At 41.6% G+C, this 16,459-nt stretch overlaps 1 protein-coding gene across 16 annotated transcripts in view; it reads left to right on the top strand.

Annotated features, from left to right (window-relative positions):
- Macf1 (microtubule actin crosslinking factor 1) overlaps window positions 1-16,459 on the top strand; it is a 337,047-nt gene that overhangs the window by 140,998 nt on the left and 179,590 nt on the right. For 10 of the 16 annotated variants that reach the window (XM_075946013.1, XM_075946015.1, XM_075946014.1 and 7 more), the window contains 4 exons: window positions 5,654-5,743; window positions 7,486-7,581; window positions 9,493-9,570; window positions 13,702-13,794. In XM_075946013.1, coding sequence (XP_075802128.1) covers window positions 5,654-5,743; window positions 7,486-7,581; window positions 9,493-9,570; window positions 13,702-13,794 — 357 coding nt within the window. The remainder of the gene's footprint in view (window positions 1-5,653; window positions 5,744-7,485; window positions 7,582-9,492; window positions 9,571-13,701; window positions 13,795-16,459) is intronic. The other 6 variants (XM_075946025.1, XM_075946018.1, XM_075946019.1 and 3 more) reach the window with 1 other exon arrangement.

The following is a 16,459-nucleotide window of genomic DNA, read 5'->3' as shown; positions in this document are numbered from 1 at the left end:
CAAAAACAAAGCAGCCCTCAGCACTTGGGAGGCAGAGGCAGGCGGATCTCTGTGAGTTCGAGACCAGCCCAGGCTACAAGAGCTAGTTCCAGGACAGGCTCCAAAACCACAGAGAAACCCTGTCTCGAAAAAAAAAAAAAAGAAGAAGAATCATGTATATCAAGTTCAAGGTAGAAAGGGATGAGTGGTTTTTTTAAATTGTTTTTATTGTGCTATACATTTTTCTCTGCTCCCCTTTTTTCCTCCCCTCTCCTGTGACTCAGGACATCTTCTTGACTTTTTCTTCTTCCTGTGTAGATCCATGTAGGTCTCTCTTAGGGTCCTCTTTGTTGTCGAGGTTCTCTGGAGTTGTGAACTGTAGGCTGATTTTTCTTTGCTTTATGTCTAAAAGCCACTTATGAGTGAGTACATATTTTATTTGTCTTTCTGGGTCTGTGTAGCATAATAAAATCCAGGGACAGAAATTTGGGGTTCATTCTGAAGGTCAGAAAAGCAAAACAGCCAGCCACTGGCTCTACCTCAACCTCAGTCCGAAATGGTGGTCTTGTCTCCAGAAATCTAGAATGAGACTGTGTGTGAGAGGTGCCTCCTCCCGCTTTATAGTCTTCTCTAGGACTGGAATTAGAGGTGTGTGTTACAACTACCTGTCTGTAAGGTTGATCAGCTGGGCTGTTTTATTCTCTGATCTTCAGGCAAGCTTTATTTATTAAAATATAAATAAAATATTACTACAGGTCTGGGCTACCTCACTCAAATTGGTTTTTTCTAGATCCAACCATTTGCCTGCAAATTTCAAGATGTTATTATTATTTTTTTTACTGCTGAGTAGTACTCCATTGTGTAAATATGCCAAATTTTCTTTTTTTTTTAAAGATTTATTTATTTATTATGTATACAACATTCTCCCTCCACGTACGTCCACACACCAGAAGAGGGCACAGATGGTTGTGATCCTCCATGTGGTTGCTGGGAATTGAACTCAGGACCTCTGGAAGAGCAGCCAGTGCTCTAAACCGCTGAGCCATCTCTCCAGCCCCTATGCCAAATTTTCTTTATCCATTCTTTGGTTGAAGGGCATTTAGGTTATTTCCAGGTTCTGGCTATTACAAATAATGCTGCTATGAACATAGTTGAGCACATGTCCTTGTGGTATGATTGAGCATCCTTTGGGTATATACCCAAAAGTGGTATTGCTGGGTCTTTAGGTAGGTTGATTCCTAATTTTCTGAGAAATTGCCATAGGGATTTCCAAAGTGGCTGTACAAGTTTGCACTCCCACCAGCAATGGAGGAGTGTTCCCTTTACCCCACATCCTCTCCAGCATAAGCTGTCCTCAGTGTTTTTGATCTTGGCCATTCTGAAAGGTATAAGATGGAATCTCAGAGCTGTTTTGATTTGCATTTCTCTGATAGTTAAGGATGTTAAGCATTTCCTTAAGTTTCTTTCAGCCATTTGATATTCATCTGTTGCGTGTTCTCTGTTTAGGTCTGTACCATGAGCAGTATTTTGAGACAAGGTTTCCTCTAGCTCATGTTGGTCTTCAATCTCCTTATTCTCCTGATTGTGCTTCTTGAGTGCTAGGATTATAGGTGTCTGCCATCATGCTTACCAAAAATGTAATTAAAAAAATATATCTCCTCAGTTGTCCCTTTTTATAATCAATTATGAGTTATTTTCTAGCATTTAAAAAGTGAATGTGTGCACATGCACCCGTATGCCACATGTGTGTTGTAATACCAAAAGAGGGCATTGGATCCCTGAAAGCTGGAGTGTTGGTAGTTAGGAGCTACCCTACATGGGTGCTAGTAACTAAACTCAGGTCTTCTCAAAGAGCAGAAGTACTCTTAACCAGTGTGTCCTTTTAAAAAACAAATGATACCAGAGAGTGAGCCCAGGTCTTTGTGTCCATCAGGCTAGCACTTCACCACTGAGCTATGTTCCCAGGTCCTGAAATTTTTTTAACTTGGCCATTTGCTAATTTATGGTATGATTTCCATTATATTATTCTCTTGAAAATTTTCTCAACTTGCATGCTTGCACATATACACAACCAACTTGTACTAATTTATAGGGGCATAAAACATTTTTTAAAAAGGACCAGTGGGTAAAAGCACTTTCTGTATAACCTGAGTTTAATTCTGGAAACTCACTGTGGAAGTAAGAAAACTGACTCCTGAAGTTGTCCTCTGACCTCCATAGGCTTGCATTCACAATACATACGTGTGTGCACGCACACACACACACACCATATAAAAATAATGATGATGGTGATGATTTTTAAAAACTTGAAACAGTTTTAGTTGCCACCCTCCTTGATCCCTGTCACACTTCTTTCATGCTACAATCGCCTACCTTGACTGTGCTTTTTTCTTCTTCCTTCTCTTACTGCTTCTGCTTTTTCTTTGCTTAGTTTTTCTCTCTCCCACCCCACTCCTGGCCTCTATTTTATTGATTGTTTTTCCATCTCCCGACTTCTAATTTAGGCTACTCCCCAAGGTCCCATTCTTAGCACTCTGTTCTTCTTTCTTACTCCTATCTTTGAAAACCCAGTATCCCCATGTCTTTAGCTAGCATCTCAATGCATATGGCTTCTAAAGTGAAGCTCTCAGCTAGCCTGGGCGAATTCTGATCATTCCCACAGCTTCAAGAACATTTCCATTTGGAGGTCTTTTCACTGACTTTTAAAACTTGCTGTATTGAATTTTCCCCCTTCTAGCCTTTATGATCTCTTCATTTGTTAGCAGTTGACTATGCTTTATGTACAACAAAATCTTGAAACATTGAATCATTTGAGGGAGAAAATGTTGATATCTTGGAGTTGTTGGTCTGGTTTGTGTAGTCAGATGCTCCTTTGGGCCGCTAGCTCACAAAAAATGACAGAGACTTACTATTAATTATAAAACCTCGGCCTATAGCTTAGGCTTGTCCCGCTTGCTCTTAGAACGTTACCCATTTATATTAATCTACATTTGGCCTTGTGACTTTTTATCTCTCTTTCATTTTGTGCTTCCTGTTTCCTTTCCACATCTTTTTGTGTCACTTCCATGCCTTGATTCTTCTCTTCTTCCTCTCTCTGCCCTGACGTCCCACTTAACTTCTTCCTGCCTACCTGTTGGCCATTCATATCCTTTTTTTGTTTGGTTTTTATTGTTGTTGTTTTCTTCATTTTTTTCAAGACAGGGTTTCTCTGTAGTTTTGGAGCCTGTCCTGGAACTACCTCTTGTACAGCAGGATGGCCTCGAACCCACAGAGATCCATCTGCCTCTGCCTCCCGAGTGCTGGGATTAAAGGCACATGCTACCACCGCCTGGCTTATTCATATCTTTATTAAACCAGTCAGAAGGTGCCTTGACAAAGACACATCTTCACAGTGTACAAAAAAAGTTATTACACAACAGGTCTGGCTCTGTAGAATCATGAGAACAAAATGTTAAATGCTCAGCAATTTGTAAGCTGGTTGTCAAATATAATCATTATTAAAATTAAGTTATAAATGTATAATAAATTATATAAAAATAAAAGAGGGCAACCTGTGGTGGTGTTCTTCTTCAGGCTACCATCCTTCTCTCCCCCCCTGCCCCCCCAGACAGGGTTTCTTTGTGTAACCTGTCCTGGAGCTCGCCCTGTTGACCAGGTTGGCTTTGAACTCAGATGGATCTGCCTCCCGAGTGCTGAGATTAAAGGCGTGTGCCACCATCACTGCCCCCCCCCCCCAATCTTGTTTTTTAAGACAGGGTTTGTCACTTGGATCTGGGGCTTTCCAATTAGCCTAGCCTGGCTGGCCAAGCAAGGATTTCTGATCTCTAGTATTGTGTTACAAGTGCTTGCCATTGTACCCAGCATTTTATATGAGTGCTGGAGATCAAACTTAGATCTTCTTACTTATAAGGCTTTATATACTGATGTCTCTCTGTGGTGATGTGGCCAGCAGGCCTGCTTTTCATCCCGCCCGGCTCCCGCGCGGCTAGCTTTACACCCAAAATAACAACACACAAACTGCATTCATTAAACACTGCCTGGCCCATTAGTTTCAGCCTTTTATTGTCTAATTGTCACATCTTGATTAACCCATTTCTATTAATCTGTGTAGCACCACAGGGTGGTGGCTTACTGGGAAGGATTTTTAACCTGTGTCCATCTTGGAGAGGAGAGTCATGGTGACTGATTCACTTCCCTTCTTCCCAGCATTCTGTTCTGTTTACTCTGCCTATCTAATTTTCTGTCCTATCAAAGGGCCAAAGTAGTTTCTTTATTAACCAATGAAAATAACACATAGACAGATAACTCCACCTACATCATCTAACTCCCAAATTGCTTTTTGTTTTGAGACAGGATCTTACAGCTTGAACTCATTACTTCTGAAACCATCCTTTCCTTTGTTGTCTAGAAATTTATTTATGTAAGAATTGTTTTCTTCCCATTTTTATCAGTCTTCTCTTAGTATCTCTTAGTGGAATTGTTTATAAACTCAGAGTCAGAAGACTTGTGGCAGCAAAGCCATAGCTATGAGACCTGAGTTCTTTGAAGCCTCTACTCCCTGTGTCTTCTGTGGAATCAGAATAATAAATTTTACAGTACAATTCTTCAGAAGAGAAGATGGTGACTGCCCATACAACCTAATGCTTAATGGGGAAGAATAAGTCAAAAGTACCAAACTGAAGCCAAAGCCTCCACTTTGTGAGCTTGGGCTGTGCTGAATCCTCATGTATAAACTAGGAATGACTAAATACCCACAGTTATGAGTGATGGATAAAATAAAATATAAAGCATTAAGCATCATGTTCAACATCAACCACATTTTTCAAAGTGAGATCTGTTTTTTAACCATAGTTTTAACTATACAATTATATTTATTTCGATTAATACAATTTAAAAGCCGGGCGGTGGTGGCGCATGCCTTTAATCCCAGCACTCGGGAGGCAGAGGCAGGCGGATCTCTGTGAGTTCGAGGCCAGCCTGGTCTAGAAGAGCTAGTTCCAGGACAGGAACCAAAAGCTACGGAGAAACCCTGCCTTGAAAATAAAAAAATAAATAAATAAATAAAATACAATTTAAAAATTAAAGATAATTCTCAAATTTATTATTAGAAATATGTAGAGATTGTTTACATTGAAGTATGCCAAGTAAAATGTTGGGTGTCTCTCTTTTGGCTTTTTCTTAGCATCCCAGAACAATTTTCAGACACTGAGTGGCCTCATCTGCCCATTTTAGCCAATCACATTTTTAGTCTATAGTCATTTCTTTTTTTTTTTTTTTTCCTTTTTCTTTTTCTTTTTAGGTGGCTGGAGAGACAGCCGTGGGTGCTGGGAACCGAACTCTTTATATTTATGGTTGTGAGCCTAGCCTTCTGTAGTCATTCTTGACATGTTTTCAGGATAATTGATTCCCTATGTCCTTGTCACGCTTTCTAGAATATAACCAGTGTTGGTTAGAATATGATAGACCTGGCTTCAATTTAGAAAACACATATACTGTGATAAACACTATTATTCCATATGAGTTTTGCTCAGACTTGGTAATTCCTGAGTTTTATTATTGCTTCTTGATTCCCATTTTTTAATTCTCAGATTTATCTAGAACTAGATGTTGTCTGGTGGATGATCAAATGATTCCAGGTCAGGTAATGACTGACTTGTCTCACTGTCCTTCACAGGTTCGCAAACACATCAATGATCTATATGAAGACCTTCGGGATGGACACAACCTGATCTCCCTGTTGGAGGTTCTCTCGGGCATCAAACTGGTAAGAGCCTTTCTTCTAATGAGTATCCTGCAAGTGAGGCTACTGACAGCAGTCCATACAGATGACCTGCTTGCTCCACTGGGTAGCAGGAAGGAGTAGACGAGGTTATTGATACACTTTATTTCTAACTGAGGCATATAGTTTACAAGCAACATCATCTCAGTTTATGCATTATGTATTGTCATGTGAGACCCCTCTCCCCTGATCTCTAAGGATTGAACCTGAGGCCTCACCTACTAGAAGGCACTGTACAACTAAACTGTATCTCCAGCTGTAGGTCGTATGTCTTGATAAAATCAGAAATAGTTTGTACTTTGTACTGCCTGACGACTTCTTCATCATTCTTCATTTCTCTCTAGATACTAATATTTCAGGAACATTTATTCGTGTTTAAAGTTTTTTTTATAAATTGCATTTCCTTCCTATAGGTTGTTTTGTTTTGTTTATAGACTCCCCAGTTCTCTATTATATTTTATTGTTTTTTCTTCTAATTTTCCATATTCAGCTAAGGATTTAAAATTTAATTTAAAAGCCCAGGTGTTTTACCTAATTTTCTTCCATGATCTGTTGAATCTCACAGATGTTGAAGTAGGTGCCTGTACCTAGTCTCAGAAAGCAGTACCGATGGGCTCTGTAGAGAATGCTTGTGGGAAAGGAAATCCTGACTGGGCCTCCTGGCCTGTCAAAGGATGGGTCTTATATTATACTTGCTTTGTCTGAGGTGTTAAAATAACACTCCTTGGGATGTTTGTTTCAGATATCTAAGCCTGATGGGAGCAAGTGTTTCTTGTGCTCCAGTGTCTCTCTCTTTAGTGCCATAGGCAACGCAGTTTTCACTTGGATATTGGAAGCATCTGTTGGGGAAAGAGACCTGCAGAGGCGCACAGCACAAGCTGTCTGAATCTCAGCCCACTCGATGCCTCTGGTGGATTCTTAGTCACTGTTTGTTGTGTTAAAAGAATAGAATTTGGCAGACTACATTTCACTGCTTATGTGATGTTCAACTCCTTCTAGGATTGGGGCTTGGCTTCCCTGAGCCCTTTGTTTTGGGTTTAATTAAAAAAAAACTTGTAGAACAATTATTTACATGTATTTTTAGTGGCCAGAATTGCCATAAGCCTTTGTTAGCATAACTAGCATATATTCTCCTAGTTCTCTTCTGGCCCTCATTCATAATCTGGTAAGATACTGGAATTCCGTTCTTGTCTGGTGGACTTTATTCCGCAGCACTACTTCAGTCTATCTCATACAATTGATTATTGTATTGATGAGTTAACAGTGAGTTTCATGTTGGAAGGTCATCCTTTTTTTGTTTGTTTTTTCGAGACAGGGTTTCTCTGTCTGTGTAGCAGTCCTGGCTCTCCTGGAACTCACTACTGTAGACCAGGCTGGCCTTGAACTCAGAGATCCACCTGCCTCTGTCTCCTGAGTGCTGGGATTAAAAATGTGAGCCACTATTGCCTGGCTTGATATGTCTTTCAGAGTTTCTCTTGTCTTCTTTTCCTCCCATAGCAGATTTTACAAATGTGGGGTAGGCAGACATGGAGAATTGATGATATTCTCAAAACCAGAAGCATGCATTATATTCTATTCTTACCTTAACTTGATTATTTTTCTCTCTTTTGGAGGTGGGTGGTGTTTTCACTTTTTTCAAAAAAAACATTTATTCATTTTGTGTGTGTGTGTGTGTGTGTGTTTCTTTTCTGTTCCTCTGTTGTGTTTTCTTTGGTTGGTGGTCAAAGGAGCCAGCAGGGCTGAAGACCCTTCGTCTTGTGAGCATGCCCTCCTGGCGCCATACAAACAGCGAGGATCAGGAGGAGGAAGATGATGATGATGTAGTAGGTCTTCCTGGGAATGCCATCATTCCAGCTGGCACTATAGGGCCATCAGAGAGGCCAGAGTTCTCAAGGTCTTCAAGTAGCTTGGTCACCAATTGCTTTCTCTTTCCACCAGGGAATATGGGTCCCAAAGAAAATAGTTAAAACTAATTGTGTCTATTACTACTATTAGAGAATCCTGAAGTGGGAATGTTTTGCTTATCTCAGGATGATTGGCACAAAAATAATCATAGTGCTTGGAAATGTCAAGTCCCTTTGTGACCTGGAGACCTATGGCTTTCTGCTGGCCTTGTTGTGTTGCCTGAATCGATTGCAGAACTGTGGACGTGTAGCTGACAGCATGAAAATCAGTTGCTCACAGTTCCACAGTATAGACTAACTGATATCTCTCTCCACTTTTCCAGCCTCTGGGTTCTTACCAAGCACATGCCAATTGTTTTCAAAATAAAGTGTTGTTTGCAAACTCACTGCATGAGATACTTTGGCTTTGGTCAGTAATTCTCTAGTTACTGTAAGGAACAGATTTTAACTTGCATGCTCCTAGCTGTTTACTTTTGGAGATAGATCCTAAATTATAACCCATAATCTGTTTTCAGAGACAGGGTGACACTCCCCAATCCCTGAGCTCTTCAAGTCATCTTTTCATCTCCCTTCCCCATTGCCTTAGAATTTTATTTTAGACTGTAATTCTCTAAGTTGTATTCATAGTTGGTTTGAAATGATTGAACAAAGGCTCTTGCCGAAGAAAAAATGTCCCTAAAGCTTCACAGAAGAAGTTATCATGTTTTGCAGAGAGGCCTTGGCATTTCTGTACATTATCCCATTTGGAGAATGTTGTTTGGAAATGCTGGCATGTACCAGAAGGAACACTCTCTTCTCTCTTGTGTTGGGCTACTTTTTTGATACTATAACATTTCCTTATTACAGACCCTACCACAGAACTACCTTATATTTGGTCAGCCTTTAATTCGTGTATCAATTTAATATTTACAAATGAATTGGTGTAATCTAATGAGGATGATGCCCCAGCTCCAGCCTTAGAAAAATAAATCAGCACTGCAAAGTGAAGAGCCGTGAGAGCAGATGCCTGTTTATAGCACTCGCCGGGCGGGCAGCCCTCACTCACTTCCTAGCAGTCATGATTGAGCCCCTGGGCAAGGGTGACAGGCACCAGATAAAGATGACTTTTGTTTTTTGCTTTGTTGTGTGACCCAAGGATTAAGTGGCATAAGCAGTTTTCTTCGTGATTTTTAAACAGCCCGTCACCATTAAGACTTCATTGCTCTGAGAATTTCAGTTCTGGATGTCTGGCTTTCCTAGAGTGACATTCACCTTCGTGGGAGATGGATTAATTCCTAGATTTTCTCTCCCAGTTTAGATTTTTCTCCCCCCCCCCCTTTTTTCCTTTTTAGCTTTTCTTGGGCACCTTTAACTTCATTCTCTGTACTTAAAAATTGCCCTCCTAGAGTCAGTCACCCTTCTCTGGTCAGTTTGCAATACGGTTGGTTCTACTTGTTACTGAGTTATGCAGTTAGGACTTTCTGGCTTTTCTCTGCAGTGCAGGCAACTGTGCTTTTAGGAGCCATCGAACTACACTCTATGTTCCTATTAACCTCACAGCAAGCTCTGCTACACACAGCCACAGAAGAGCCTGTGGAGGAGGCGACACCGGTGCAGTGACGGAGCTCAGATTAGTTTGTGGTTTGTATGATGCAAGGCGTTGTCAGCTGCTGAGTGTCTGGTCCATACATGCAGACCCTCCTCTCAAAGGTGCTTCATCTAATGCTCCCACGCCTGGCTTCAGCCCTGAGGAATTCTTGTGTGGTCTTTTAGTACTTGAAATGAAAGAGGAAAGGCTGTGTAGAGGTAAATTGGCATAGCTAAAATTAGCATCCCTGTTTTTCATTGCAGCCTCGGGAGAAGGGCAGGATGCGTTTTCACAGGCTGCAGAATGTGCAGATTGCCCTGGACTTCTTAAAGCAGCGGCAGGTAAGAACATTCAATGGGATCCAATTCGGACTCTTTGTCCTTACACAGAACAAAAAGCTTTTTTGAGAGGATCCATGTTCATGAACAAAGATGAAACTAAAAGACCTATGGGGGTTCAAAATGAAGATAAAAAAACCTGCGAAGAAAGTGGTAGGACTTTAATCCCAGCACTTGGGAGGCAGAGGCAGGCAGATCTCTGTGAGTTCGAGACCAGCCTGGTCTACAAGAGCTAGTTCCAGGACAGGCTCCAAAACCACAGAGAAACCCTGTCTTGGGGGGGGGGGGGGGGGGGCAAAAAAAAAAAACAAAAACTGGTAGGACAAGGGAAGTCCAGGGTAGTTAGTCAGACATATCAGTCTGAGGAAAAGGTCTGACTCTCATGCAGTGATGGCTTTTGTGGTTCTGGGTATTGAACCCAAGGCCATGTGCTCAATAAGCAAGGAAGGACTCTTATCACTGAGCCAAATCCCCAGTAGTGACTTAAGGGAATGGCTGGCTATTTATTTGTGTCTGCCTGCCTGCCTCCCTCCTTCCCTCCCTCCTTCGCTCCTTTCCTTCTTTCTTTCTGAGTCTCACTATGTAGCTCAAACTGGTCTGAAACTTAACATATAGACCAGGCTAGCCTCAAATTTACAGAGATCTGCTTACCTCTGCCTCCAGAGTGCTGAGACTAAAGGTATATGCCACTACACCTAGATTATTTATTATTTTGAGGCAAGCCTTGTAGTTCAGTCTGATCTCAAACTCTAGGTGCTTCTCTATCAGCCTCCCAAGTACTAGGGTCATAGAGATGCACTACCAAGTCTGGCCAAGAAGAGGGTTTAATAGAGTGGAAATATTTGGAACATAATAAACCTAGATATCAAAGGGAAAAAGACAAAAGACATTATTTCCTTCCTAGATAAGGAAGACAGCAAGAGGTTTCAGACAAGGGAGGAGAAGCCAGTAAAAGAAAAACACTGAAAATTATCAGGAGAATGAAGAGTCACAGAGCTGTGTGTGGTGGTCCATGTCTGTAACCCAGCAGTTGGGAGGCTGAGACTGGAGAATCATCATGAGTTTGAGCCCAGGCTGGGCTACATTGCAAGACCCTAACTCAAAACAAAATGACCAAGGACCGGGGGATGGGAGGTGGTAGAAAAGGATAGAAGTCTCCTAAAATGTTTATTCTAGAAAATATCATAGAGATCCAAGAATCCAGTTTCTTTCAGTTATTTGCATTAAAGAGAATGAAATTAGCTATCTGAAGTGACCTGGTCCAGATCCCAGAAGTTAGAACAGAGCTAGGACTTGAACTGAACTCCAATCACCTGACATGTGGGCCTATGCTCCTCCTCCGGTCAGTGCTGGTCTCTACCCCTCTGTCCTCTCAGGCCCAAGGGATAAGAAGCAGAGCACAATTTCTCTAGTTATTAGTAATTAATTAATTTACAGATAGAGTCTCACTATGTTGCCCTCGCTGGCCTGGAACTCTCTATGTAGACCAGGCCTACCTTGAACTCATGGGAGATTTACCTGCCCTTGCCTCCTGAGTGCTGGGAATAAAAGCATGTATCACCAAGCCTTGCTGGTGAAGTTGTTTTTGAAAGGGAAAAAGACTTGCCTCTCATTAGGGAGAAAGGATAGAAGGGTGAAGATAATGCTGTCTTGTGGTAGGGAAGAAGGTGGATGAGGCAGGGAGAGTCAGAGGGTCCACCTCCTGGTGTGAGCTCTATGGGAAAAAAAATTGGCATAAATAGGATTGACTAACAACAGTAAGTCAACATGACATTAAATGATTTGCATTTTTTAGTCTAATTAACTTGGGAGAATGTTCTTAGTGCTTCTACAATAATGTATGAATGTAACATTTATTACTGTATTGTTAATTCCTCATATGCTCCAATGTACTGCAGGTTCTCTTAGGCTAGGGAACATGTTCTTAACATTTTTAGCTTCAGTACTCGTCAAATCGAGTGGCCTATAATTGATGATCTATCTATATGTTTACATAGTTTAATAATGAATGGTAGGAGAAATGGAGGCTATTGGAATATTTCTGAGGAAGCCACATTGGAATGTCTGTATGTTGAGCTAGAAAAACCTCAGAAATGTCTTTACAGACAAGCTAAAATAAGAATTGATAAGCTGGAAGTGCAAATAGGGACAGAGGATCGAATTGATGACAATAATAGAAGGAAAATGTGAGCAAATGAGAGCCATAATCGACTCAGAAGGGCAGGGATTGACTAGAGCAGTTTCTTGTTATGGGGAGCCCAAACCTAGTTATGCAGGTGACCAAAGTGTCTTCAGAATTGAGAAGTCAAGCAAACTGCAGATAGGGTGACACTTGAGTCATCAATGTGTGTGTTAAGATTATAAGAAGGGTGACAGATGGTAAGGAAGGAAAAGAAAATAAGAGTCAAGTGCTAAGGTCATTGAAGAAATTATTAGAGATGTGCTGGCCAAGGGAGGTGCATCCCAAGCGTAGGGGAAGGACTGTGCCACATGGACACAATGGTACCATCCTTATGGCGGCTTTCGGTTGTTAGTGACTAGGGAAGGAAGAGCAGCTTCTCCCATCTCCACACTGCCCCAGGGTTAGAACCTAAGTACAGAAAAGGGAAGACCTTTTCCAGATGAACTTTAGTGTATCCTCGAGTGGAGATCACAGGGATCCTTTACAGATTGGTTTCAGTTCAGTAGATGAGACAGAGACCTCCCCTTCCAGCTGTCCCAAGTAGCAAGAACTCTGTGAGAGAACAGCAGAAAAGACCAGTGGAGTTGAAGCAGAGGAGTGGCTTGCTAAACCACTCTGTTTAAAACTTTACGTCTTCATTAAGAATCCTCAGTTTTAGGCTAGAGAGACGACTCAGTGGTTAAGATCGCTTGTTGCTCTTTCAAAAGACCTGTGTTCCTATCTCTAGCACCCACATGGCCCCTTATTCCATCTGTAATGCCAATTCTAAAAGATGTGATGCCCTCTTCTGGTCTCCTTGAACATTGGGCATACATGTAGGTGAAACACTCAGAAAATAAAAATAAATATCTTAAAACAAAACAAAGCAACCAAAAAGAGTAAGGGTGGTGGAATACACCTTTAATCCCAGCACTTCAACACTCAGAAGGCAGAGGCAGGTGGATCTCTGTTCAAGGCCAGTCTGCTCTACATAACTGATCGGAACAGCCATGGCTACAAAGAGAGACCCTGTCTCATAGAACCAGCAAACTTAGACCTCAGTTTCCTGCATAGTAGGACAGTCGATCCTAAAGGGAGGGGCTACCTGTTTGTCTATGCACATTATGTTCTTGGAAAGGGTTTTGACACTATGGCCTTGGAATGGGTTTTAGGAGTAAAACTGAGATGGGCATTATATCCGGAAGAGAGATCTATGACAGAGAGAAGGAAATGGAGAGAGGAGCAGGAGTAATGACGGAGAACAGGCATCTCTTTTAACCCCCAAAGAAACAAGTCAGGATTCTGACTATTGACACGACTCGCAATGCTGTGAGTTTTGCTGGTGAGAGTACCGAATAGTTCAGCTACCCTGCAAAATCATTTGACAGTTTGTTACAAAGCTATGTATATCTAGCTATGTATGATCTAGCAATATCCAAGGAGTCTACCCTAGAGAAATGAAAGCATAATCCACACAACAATCTGAACAAGAACATTGAAGCTTAACTCAGAAATTCCAAAAACTGGAAATAATCCATGAACCCTTCAGTGGGTGAATGGGCCATCTCAGGGCAGGACAGCTGTACAATAGAATACTCCCTGGCAATCACAGGGAACAAGTCATTCATGTAGCAGCTCGGAAGGGAATCTCAAGAACATTATGCTCTTATAGGGGTGGGGAGACAACCTAGTACCAAAGGTTACATGCCATTTATATGACGTTCTAGAAAAAGCTAAATAAGCCAGTGGTGGTTGGGACTTCAGAATGAGGCAGGGTTTGACTGTTTGAAAGGGGTGTCATGGAGCCTGTTTTGGAATAATGAGAGTTGTTTTATGTGGTACTATAAAGTATTTGAATTCATAGACTCTTCAGCCAAAAATTAATTTAACTGTATATTAATAGTGAAAATGAGGAAAAATCAATCCAGAAAGAAACTTCTCGGGCTCTAGACCGGCTGAACTTTCTTTTTCAGGTGAAGCTAGTGAACATCCGCAATGACGACATCACAGATGGCAACCCCAAACTAACCCTGGGGCTCATCTGGACCATTATTTTGCATTTCCAGGTAAGGTCTCGGGTTCTTGTTACTCAATTTGTTCATGGCCTAGAAACCTGTATTGCCTTCTGCAGACAGAATTTGCGTCACTTCTCTGTGTTTGGTAGCAATTGTAAAGGAGAATTAAAATGAGCCTGGAAACACTATGCTGTATCCTTAGCTCCCAGTGTCATCATTTTTGGAATTTTTCTCTTGTGGTTTGGTCTTGTCCCTAGAAGTCTGGAATTAGAAGTCTGCTTTCTTGGTGATGTCAAACCTGGGCTCATTAGGGTCTCAGCATGAGGGGTAGGGTGATGTTGGGTCTGATACGTTAGGGGATGTGTGAAGAGTCATAATCCACTCTGACAAGACTCTCCTCCCTTGACCTTTGAACACTGCTGGTTAATCATGGCCCCTTAGTTGTTGTTTGTGTGTGCTGCGGGGAACACAGCCTGTAGGAGATTTTGTAGTGACAACAGTGGCATTCTAAAATATCTACAGCTCTTAAGGCCTTTCCAGTGCTATTTCTTTCAAAGTTGGCAGAAATTCTTTTAAAGTCTGGATTGCTGTTATAAAAGAACAGCACTCTTTTAGGAAAAAGAATGTTCGTTTTAAATCACTTTTAGTCCGACCTAACATAGCGGTTTCTCACAACTCTGGGTATCCACTTGTTGCATTTAGGATGATTGGCTGAGGGGAGCATCTTTTTGTAGATGTCAAGAGACACAGGGGTGAGGCCAGAGTGACATCCTACTTGGAGAGATTGCACCACCTTCTGGTTGAATAGAGCAGCAAGTGTCTCAGAATTCCTTAGACCCTGAGAAAACTCTCAGATTACAGGCCTTTGGTGTAGGGCCAGTGCTGGCACTCTGCAGCGTGAGGAAGGTTGGGAGTGTGTAGAATTAGTGTGTATTCTTGTGGTGTCTACACCCAAGGTTTGAGTGTAGGAATAACCGGGATCCTGAGCTGGGTGAGTGTACCCTTCAGTGTAGAAATAAAAATTTTGCTGAGCCTTTACATAGGACTGCAGTTACCTCCTTGAGACTCATATGAACAGAGAGAGTCTTTTGATTGTTTGCTGTTAATGAGTGCCGTCATTGTGAGCACTTAATACTGTGCTCACAGATATGAAGTGATACCTGATATTTCTCTGTTTATCTCGACAGCAACTAATTCTCCTTTAAAGGAGAAAACTTAGAGGCCAAAGAATGAAAAACTGTGTCTTTCAGTTGAAGCTGTGGTGATAGGGAAGGGGCACAATGGAGTGGGTGCTTTCCCAAGCACCCTCACCAGGGAGCTGTCTTCTCTCCGTTTACAGCTCTTCCAGTGCTGAGGGTGTGGCTGGGTAGCAGGCTGCTTGTCATGCAGGCAGGAGGCCACGTGCGCCATACCTAATACAACAAACACGTTTTCTTTAATTGAAAAATTTGTTTATTTTATGGATATGAGAATTTGTCTGCATATGTGTCTGTACATGCCAGGCCAGAAGAGGATGTTGGACTCCCTGGGACTGGAGTTATCAGGTGGTTGTGAGCCACCATGTAAGTGCTGGGAGTTCAACCCAGCTCGCCTACAAGAGCAGCCAGTGCTCTCAGTAGTGGAACCGTCTCTCCAGCTCCACAAACACATTTTTTGTTATAAGAAATTTACTCATTTATGGAAATAGAAAAAATGTAGTAAAGAATTAACACATACCCCACATCTAGTTTAAGAATTATTAGCTCATAATCATGATCTCCTTTATAGCCTAATTCACTCCTCAAGCCTCAGCTCAGACCTTATATGCATTTATCTGTAAATAGTTTGCTTTGTATCTCTGAAAGAGCAGGCCTTTTCATTTAAGCAAGTCATAAAAAGTTCATACCTTAAAATTTAATACTTCATAAAATTATCGCATGTCTGATCAATGTTATGATGTGCTCAACGATCTCACTTTAAAAAAAAAAAGCTTGGTTTGACTCAGAATCCAAAATAGGTCTACATATATACTGTATCAAATCCATCTTTTCCCATGTACAACTTGTTGGAGAATTTAGGACTTTTATAGAGTTTATTAAGATGTTGATAGCATTCCTGGGATATCTTCTAACAATGTCCTCTGTTCCTGTGTTGCCTGTAAACTGCTAGCATGGATCTAAACCTGAGAATCATTGGCACAGCTTTAGAACATCTTCCCTTCTCCCTCTCTTCCCCCTCCTGAGACCGATTTCTCTTTGTAGCTTTGGCTGACTGTCCTGGAACTCTCTATGCAGACCAGGCTGATCTTGATCTCATAGTGATCTCTCTGCCTCTGTCTCTTGAGTGCTAGGATTAAAGGACTTCACCACTATGCCTGGTACATTGGAATTCTTCTCCCACCCCCTCTAGTCCCCCACCCCCAACAGGGTTTCTGTCTGTAGCCCTGGCTGACCTAGAACTTTCTTTGTAGACCAGGCTGGCCTCGAACTCAGAGACCCATCTTTCTCTGCCTCTAAAGTGCACCACCACCTCCTGGCATATGTCGGCTTTTCACTGCCCTTTAGTATTTTGTTATATTACATACTAGAGATGTCATTTTTTTCTTCAGAAGTAGATGGCATTTGGGCTCTCCCCCTCTTTGGGTGTGGGATTATTAGAAACAATGATGTGATTTATTATTTTTTTTACGTTTTATTTTTGTTTGCATGTATATGCACTCATACTCATGTCACAGTGT

Source organism: Microtus pennsylvanicus, chromosome 13 (assembly GCF_037038515.1).
Source record: "Microtus pennsylvanicus isolate mMicPen1 chromosome 13, mMicPen1.hap1, whole genome shotgun sequence".
NCBI classification, from domain to species: domain Eukaryota; kingdom Metazoa; phylum Chordata; class Mammalia; order Rodentia; family Cricetidae; genus Microtus; species Microtus pennsylvanicus.
This window is presented reverse-complemented; position numbering and strand designations above follow the sequence as displayed.